The 9,055-nt window shown below is 38.8% G+C and overlaps 1 protein-coding gene across 1 annotated transcript; it reads right to left on the minus strand.

Moving 5' to 3' along the window:
* Positions 1-5,369: 5,369 nt before the first annotated feature.
* LOC104598087 (NAC domain-containing protein 2-like) lies at positions 5,370-6,921 on the minus strand. The gene is made up of 3 exons (XM_010259987.3): positions 6,594-6,921; positions 6,185-6,468; positions 5,370-6,070 (listed from the first exon to the last, which is right to left on the minus strand). Exons 1-3 carry the CDS (start codon positions 6,760-6,762, stop codon positions 5,678-5,680), a joined length of 846 nt encoding a protein of 281 aa, XP_010258289.1. The 5' UTR covers positions 6,763-6,921; the 3' UTR covers positions 5,370-5,677.
* Positions 6,922-9,055: the final 2,134 nt, after the last annotated feature.

A 9,055-nucleotide genomic window follows, 5' to 3' on the forward strand; every position in this document is an offset into this window, starting at 1 on the left:
TCAACTTAAGAGTCCAGATCTAAATACAAGATTTAGATTAAGAAATCTCATTCCTAATCAGATTAGGAAGTTGACCCTGAAAGAATTATAAATAAGGGGCGAATTCCACAAAAAAACACATTCTTTTCTGTAGTCTTTTCAATCCCTTAGATCTTGGGCCATCCTAGTACGATCTCCACCTCTTGGAGTGATCAAGAACCATTCTTGATATTGTTTCTTGGTGAAGAAACAATCTGAAGTCGTGATCACACCACCCTACTCGATTCTTGGTGAAGAATCCCAAGTTCTTGTTGAAGAACCCTTCTTGTTGATCCTGCCTCTACATATGTTGTGTCATCTTCAGTGGAAGCGGATTTGGTATCCTCTTTGGGCATGAATACCTACGTTGGGAGTTCCTTTTGATTTCGTATCAGGTATATCCCTCTCCCTCTTTTGATTTCAGATCTAGTCCGATTTTATTTCAAGAACAAACCTTGAAAATGCAGTTTTCAAGAACGAACCTACCTATGAATTAGCATCAAATCTGACCCTGGGCTGATCGATCATTCTCCCCAAATATAATTGCCTTCAAATACGACTTTTCAATTTTCATTGGTAGGTGATGATGCAATTCATCCTTGGAACCTACGGCTAAGGTTGTTGGTGGAAAAAAAAATGAAATTGATTTTTTGTGCGCCCAACATATTATATATTTATATTCTACCACATCCATCCATAATAATGAAGTCCAATTGGATAAAGTTTATTCCAACCTTAGGCTTTTGTACGGTGTGACCTCATATAAATATAATTGCCTTCAAATGCGACTTTACTTTTCAATTTTCATTGATAGGTGATGATGCAATTCATCCACTTGGAACCTACGGCTACGGTTGTATAATCACCTTAGTACTTGAGTACTTTTGCCCTTTCTTGTGAAATGCTAGCACACAGCTCAGCTGCCACTTGGCACTTGCCAGGCAGCCCGCCTTGCTACAAACATGACGTGGGCCACGTAAATTAAGCCCACTTGAAGACAACCTTTTCATGGCCCACTCTTAGTGTTGTATGCTCAGTATGCTGTACCGGCACTCTCTACGCTTTGCTTTGAGTCCATTCTTGGCACTATTAATTGTGCTTTTATGTAGCGGTTTGTTTGTTTACTTCATCTCGACTGGGCAAAACTCAAGAGGCAAAAACCTTTTTTTTTTCTAGTAGCCAACCCCAATTGTTTTTGACTAAAAATTCATGATGATGAGTTGAATAGATGGAATATATATATATATAGAGAGAGAGAGAGAGAGGGAGAGGGAGAGAGAGCAAGAATTAAGAATTATCAATTAATTATATATCTTGGCTTCTTAGCTAGGGCCAGGCCAGGAAGTAGTGTACCTTACATAGCACAGAAGAAATTTCCCTGTCCAATTCTTCAAGTTCATATACGTGGACGGTGGACCAAACAAGTAGCTAGCCACATAATACGGATCTGGTTCATTACCCTTAACTAAGGTTTCATTGAATTTGGCCTTCTCATCTCGTCTTCATAAATGCTAGCTTCAATTATGCAGCCATTTGCATATATATATATATATAGTTGACAACTAGGCAAGGCCAGCACCTACATCTCGATCATCGTAATCACTAATCACTCCTGTTAATTAACGCACAAACCTTGCAACAGTTTCTCCTTAATTTACATTTACTGGGTTTTTAATTTGTAAATCATGTCAAAAGAAGATTTAAAATATAGAGAAGCTATCATGCATGTTCTTCTTTCAAGATTAATTATCTGTGACAACTGATCATGAGAACCCCACCCGAGAGCCCAAGACCCAACTGCTTGTGCTCTGATCTGTAGTCTGTACAAGGATAAGGATCTATATGTACCGTAATATTTGTTTTTAATCTTTAGAAAATCTCATGTTCTCAACAATGGTAGACGCGTCTAGATGACGACGTACTGTAGTGTAGCTTGCATTTTCATGGCTTATTTTTTTCTTTTCATCAATCTAGTGGATGGACCCTGGACCCTGTACTTACTTCCTATGTTTTGGCATTATTATAAAAGTGAAGATATATATATATATATATATATATGTATACTTGGTTTCTGAAAACAACATATTATCTTGCTAATGTAATATGAAAACCGATGTGCCAACTGAATCCCTCAACTGTCAACCAAAATCCCCCCGTACGTACCACCTGCTTGTAGGCGTGAACCTGAATCCACTGGCTAGGATTCCAATTATCCAGAAAGAGTACTGATGAGGTAGCTAGAGAGCTAGACAAATCAAGTTCAAGAAATATGAAGAAGAGTTTTGCACGAGTCTTCAACAAATTAAGAGAGGCTCTTTCTCACTTAATTTGTTCTCTGGCCAACCGGTTTCCCTCCTTTGAATTCTTTAACCGCTCTGTCATTCAAACATGTGAACTGAATTATCAACAAATATGTAGTAAGGGATAAGATCAGGAGAGGTCATATTAGCAAAACGACAGATTCAAACAAATGGCCAGCACAGTGGGTCGGGGTCCCCTCTTTGACAACTGACCTTCACTGCTGCCTCATTACTCCTGTCTGAGTGACTTAATATTAAATAAATAAAAGGTCACCAAGCAAGGAGATATAAATTTATTATAAAATAACGTCATTTATAAATTTGAACAACTTTTCCTATAGTATGTGTAAGCGAGCTAAGCCTAGCTAATCCTACCAACTTTACAATAATCGGTTCGAGTGGTATTTTATAACTTATTTATAATATAAATAATACATTCATAATTGATTTTTATTTATATTAAATTATTTATAATCAACTTGAATCGAGTCGAGTTCCAATAACTCACAGGTATCAACTCAAGTCAAATTCAAACTCTGTATTTTTTAGTAGTTGTGATCGAGCAAGCAACTTGGTACTCGAATGACTCGACTTGGTTACACCCCTCTTCTAGATTATAAATAAGCATTTGATGGATGACTGAATTAGGATAAGAAATATATAAAACAGCTTTGAAGAATGGATGGAGGTAAAGCGCAAAGAATCCAACAACCAATAACCAATAGGAGAGCTGGAGAGGGTTTGTAAAAAGGAGTTCACATCTCTGCTCCACAATGTCCCACAGCACATTCCTACCGATGATGTATCAGAAATGATCATCGAGAGATGTTTTCAATACACAGCAGAGATATGCCATGGAACGTTGTGGGGCACAGATCAATCTGAACTCCGTAAAAAGAGGGTTCAGATCTACTCCCAACAAGCAATTGCAGTAGCATATGGGAAACACCTGGGAGATGTTCCCAATGTGCACCTACAGTGCACAGTGACCTGTTAGGAGTATTATGTTGGTAGTAGATCCTCTTAAATGAAGATGCTCTTAGGCTCAGTTTGGAAAGAGTATGAATACAAATATGTACAGTGGAAATACATACAAAATAAAATGTTTTAGGTACGCTCTACATTATTATATATTTGCATTTGTACTCCTTCCAAATTGGGCCCTAATGTATTATTTTGTATGTATTTCCACTGTATATATTTACACTTATATTCTTTCGAAACTGAGCTTAATGTGCAGCTGCAGTGGCTTTGTTGGAATTGTATTGGAAGCGTTGTGTTGGTAGCAGATCCGGCTTCCTTGATAGAAAGCTGACTGAGTCAATTAAAAAAACGAACAAGGTGCTTTCTTTGCCACATGGCAGCAAAATGGTCAAATAAGTGGACCCATTTTCCACCACCTAAGCCATCATGTACTTAAATTAGCTCAGGAGGCGGTTTCAATAACTGATGGATAACTAAACTAAATCCATGGGCGATTTCCACTGTTTTCGGCAATCAGCACTGATGGTTTAAACAACATTTTAATTAGTAGACTCTATGGATCTCAAGGGATGATTGACTTTGAAAGAGAGAAAAGTATTTATTTTCCTAGCTTCTCTTTGTTTCTACCTAAAATGGTCTTGAAATGTTTTTTCTAAGCTGAAAAGTCTTAGCTACATTTTTTCCCTACGTAAACTTTTCCTTGCCATTAATTTGTATTAAAACAAAGGCAGAAATATTCCCTTCTAAAGAATCTTAAATCCATTTTACAGAAACAAACGCCAACCAAAGGAGAAAATGTGATAGACAAGGCTTATTTAGATGTTCCTTCTTTATTGGATTTGAGGCCCCTCTTCTTCCTTTGAACAGTAATGGAACCCTGATCTAGACTGTTATCCTCAAGTTCGGATCATCTGCCAATAAAATACATTTCAACAACCTACCAATATAACCTGACATCGCACATCTCATACATGGCGAGTCCTACTTTTATAGTGGGTCTCAGTCCCTGAGATGTGCGATGTCAGATCAAGTTGATAGGGAAACCGGATTCAGTCAGTGCAGAATCTGTTCTAATAACCATTATAGCCTTGCATTGGGAATATCTCCCCATAAAATAAATCACAGAAGTAGAGAAACGTTCCCAATGCAAGGCTGTTCGAACGGGCCTTGCATTGACTAAAGCTGATCTTGATCGTTGATAGGGGATTGGAACCTGTTTTATTAGCAAGAGATCCCAACTCAGTCTAGTTCATCGTCATTAATCCTAATATTTAATAACTCACAGAGGGGAGCCTCAATCTCTACTAGGAATAGCAACGGGGCGGGTTCGGGTTAGGGATTATGTGTCCTCCATCCCTAATACCTGATGGGGATGGATTCCCTGTGGGGATCCGAATCCCCGAAATATTTTTAGATAACTGTAGTTTTTTGAAAAATATATTTACTTAAAATAAATTTTAAATGATGTTTTAAATATGGTGTGATATATAGAAATAATATATATTTAATATAAATAACACACATATATATATATATATATATATATAATTGGGGTCGGGGCGGGGTAGGGACCTCAATCCCCATCCCCATCCCCATCCCCGCTCCGCCAAAATAATCTCCATCCCTGACTCCATCCGGTCGAGGAAGTCGGGTCCCCATCGAGATGGAGAAAATTGTCATCCCTAATTAATCTCTACATTTTGATTTTCCGACCCAGTACTGAAACAGGTCGGAGTTTCCTCATTATTTTGTTTCGAAATAGCAGAGCGACTAGCATAAAAAACTCCATGAGATCTAGTTTTCCCTCTTCCGATTGTGGTTCAACTTATTTTATAAAGCTGTTAAAATTAAATCAGCAACTAGAATCTTTTTTACCTCTTTGGTCATCACCGAATTTGGACATCTCATGTCATTATTTGAATATTATATAATATCAAATAGAGCAGTGACACCCACAATAAGGCTTTCCAAATAAATACAAAAAAAATCCCATGATAAGGCTTCATATTTGCAAAACTTGATTAGTGGAATTAATTGTGAATCCCAACCATCCATTATATTCAAGAATAAAGACAATAACTGACAATGTCTGTCATCTTTTTTCCTGGTAATCATGTAACTTCATTTGTTACATCCCGTAGTTTGATGAATGGTCACCTTCTATGATTCTGTGACACAAATTCATCTGTTCTTGCTAGCTATACAACATTTTACATTTCTTGTAACATGGTTTAATTTAATCTTGCACCTCCGAATTGGAAACGAGAAGCTAATAAGCGACAAAGAAGAGAAACAGATTTCTACAATTGTTGAGCTTGAACAGAGGAGGTCGTCATAAGAAAACACATTTCCGCCCCATTTTAACCAAGCCCAGCTCACTGAAATTCAAATAACGGGTTGATGAATATCGGCGGGTTAAAGACAGTACTCTGGTTCACTTGAAACTTCGCCGTGCTCGGAAATTGGTGAGCCATGTCGCCAGAAAAAAGTTTGTCAACTTCGTGATTATTGTTTTCGGTTGTTTGGAACTGCATCGGCAAATCATCAAGCGGGTTGCCATCATTTAAAAGGTGCGACATGGACAGATACTCCATCTCCAGCATATGAGCAAGAGAACACGTCCTTGGAGATATCAAAGGTTGTTGTTGCTCACTGGCACCAGAAGAATTGGTTTCTGTGTTCTCTCGAAGACATGGATCATCATTTTGCTCCACAGATCTTTCCAAATGCCTCTTCTTATAAATCCTACAGAGGACCCAGTCATCCAACTGCAGTGGATAAAAGTTGAAAACAAGTTTGGAATTAGTTGTTGGAAAAACCGAGATAGATTATCATTCATCAGGCCTAATCATGTTATTATATATCAACTGAACAAGACTTACTTTCATGGATCCATTGATCTTGGTCGGCTGTCTACAGTTTGAACCATCCAACCGATATTCGTGCATAATCCAATCCGTCTTAACACCCTTGGGCGGGCGGCCCTTATAAAACACAAGAGCTTTCTTCACCCCCACATACTTAGGCCCACTGCGGATTGCCTTGTCTGTGCCCGTGGCTTTCCAATAACCAGAGCCGGTTGCTCGATTTGGGCGCACCCCATTTGGGTACTTGCGTTCTCGTGGGCTGAAGAAATACCACTCTGTCTCACCAAATTCTGCCTTTTCTACAACCCACATACAAATAATTGGATGAATTTTAATTTACAGATCAACAACTAGCAGTAACCCATGAATATATTTATATGAACCATCATCAAGAGATACGAGCTTAACAAAAATCAAAACTAACCAGGTAATTCCCATGGATCGAATTTATAGATATCAACTTCCGGGATTATAGATACGGGGCAGGGCATCGATCTCGCTTGATTTCGAAGATAATACATGATCAGTTCCTCATCAGTTGGATGAAACCTAAACCCCGGAGGAAGGTCAGAGCTCTTCTTTCTTCCATCCATTGATGTCTAGCTAGCTAGTACTAGTAGTGAGTGATCAACTGAAACAAGAAATTCAGAGCAACCAAATCTATGGGATTAGAAGGAAGATGGGTCAGGACTCAGGAGTGGAGAAAGTTTATTTTGCGAGCCTGAGCAGAAGATGTGGCGTTTGAAATGTTTGAAAGGGTGGTGGAAGTAAGCCATTTATATTGGCTGGTTTTTTGTCGTTTGGCACAGGTGGGCTGTATTTTTTTGACCCACCCGTATAACTTTTAGTTAACCTCGGATAGGCCCATCACAGGAATAAATTGGACTATCGACCCACTTCACCGTGACGACACGCGTCCTCTTCTTGTACAAAAGGATGATGACCAGTGATTTTGTGGTCACGCTGAACAATTGGTACGATACCTATCGTTTTGATCATTCATTGGCTTAAAAGAATCTTTCTATAGTTTAGTGCCTAAATTCATTTTCAGGCCAATCAAGGACTAACACGGTACGGTAGGGGTAACCGGGTAGCCGGGTAGGGGCTCTCACATGGTTTACTCAGCCTGACCACTCCCGAGTCCCGCATGATCATTGATTGCCCCTTTCCCTTTGAGAAAGCAGGGGGAAAGATAAATAAAAGAAATCAACCAAACTCATGGTTCTTATCTTGCCACCTCATCTACTTGGGCCCGGATTGGTGCCTATGAGACCATTAATTTTTAACCCTTTTTAGCAATATACGGCGACCACGTGTTAGAGGGGTTGGAATTTTGGATGAGGATCAAGTTGTCGCGTGTCATGGTTGCATTGAATTAGACTGAATCCATGATGTCAGGCTCTACCGAAATTGTTAATCATCAGATAATAAAAAGAATATCCCAAGGATTGAATAAGGCATCTATTCTACATGTGGGCGCCCATGCGCCTACTATTTTGGGCTTCCCTTTCCATTGGTCACATTGGTAGAGAGATGATTCAAGAATCTGAGTGCTGTAGACAGATAAACCCATTTACTATTTGAGGCTCCTGATCCATTGTTCAATGCGGCCCACTTGGGGTTGGGGATGAACGAGAACAATCCAGTTGGGGACCACTTCACATGTTGTGAGGCCCACTGGAGCTGTTGGCTCGAACCATTTGACTTATTTCTAGCAAAGAGGGTGTGACGGTTCTCCTATCATGTTCTGTGGCTTCTCTGCTTCGTAATCATGGGCTTCACTCTTGAGCTTGATCTTATAAAAAGTTTGGATGAATTATGGAAAGGTAATTGGAATCAAATGCGTCACAGATGTGCCTCCCCAATCTCATCAAGTAGAATGATCCCGGCCGTTCTGAACTTTATGTCACGTCCAGCCTACCGGCCGGAGCCCTGCGGTTGGAAAGTGATGACGTAGCTCCACAACCCCCCTTAGAAATGGCCTACTAGATTATTCTTTCTAAACAGTTCTGATGCGACGGGGATCATTCTTTATCTCTTTCTAAGAGTCTTTTCAAACATTCACTCTTCCTTTGCTGAGAGAAGGAGAAGAATGAATGAGAAGAAGACGAAGAAGAAATGGTTTTTAGTTTTTTTTTTTTTTTTTTTGACTGGTCCCAAAAGAATAGAGGCCAAGATTTCCAGCCCAGTTAAGAATTGGGCAGGGTTTGAGCATGACTAGTGTTTTGACTGCGAATGTTTAGACATAGATGACAAAATGAGGCATTTGAATACCAAAGAAAAATCTTTTGCCCATCTTCATTTTTTAATTGTTGGGGAATATATGTTGTTGTTATCCAATGGTAGGCATTCTCATGGAGTGTTATTTTCCATATATTCATTCATGCAAAATTGTTAGGTTTTGTTTCTACTATGAGCTAGATGCATGGAATAACAATTATTGCATTCAGCTAATCCTATCACACCTCTTCACTTCCCATTTCTTTCCCTCTTCTTTTGCTTCCTTTTTTTTTCTCTTCTTGGATTTCACATCTTGGGTTAATGGAATGTATATAGATAAGAGAATAATAAGTAAAGCAATGGAATTTTTTTCTTCAAGGGCCAGTTTCTCTCTTTTTGAATGTCTAGATTTAGATCACAAGTTCGACTATTCTGAAAACTTGAAAACCCCAAAACTTTGGGAAAAATCAACCTAAGGAAAGGTATCAGATGCTTAAACGGAATAGGTATTAAAAATTGATCTGTGATTTCATTTAGAGAGATAGGTATTGATATTTAAGCTCAGCTTGGAAAGAGTAAAAATATGTAGAGTGCAAAAATATGTTTTGTTTTGTATGTATTTGAACCATAAATACATTTATATTTGTACTATTTCCAAACTGAGCC

Source organism: Nelumbo nucifera, chromosome 4 (assembly GCF_055504915.1).
Source record: "Nelumbo nucifera cultivar China Antique chromosome 4, China Antique-T2T, whole genome shotgun sequence".
NCBI classification, from domain to species: Eukaryota; Viridiplantae; Streptophyta; class Magnoliopsida; order Proteales; family Nelumbonaceae; genus Nelumbo; species Nelumbo nucifera.

Bases quoted from the DNA above. Each gene is read 5' to 3' on its own strand.
- LOC104598087 (XM_010259987.3), bottom strand. From the start codon at position 6,762: ATGGATGGAAGAAAGAAGAGCTCTGACCTTCCTCCGGGGTTTAGGTTT. The intron at 6,469-6,593 runs GTTAGTTTTGAT...TGTGGGTTGTAG, and splicing joins CGATCCATGGGAATTACCTG to AAAAGGCAGAATTTGGTGAG. The intron at 6,071-6,184 runs GTAAGTCTTGTT...TATCCACTGCAG, and splicing joins AGATCAATGGATCCATGAAA to TTGGATGACTGGGTCCTCTG.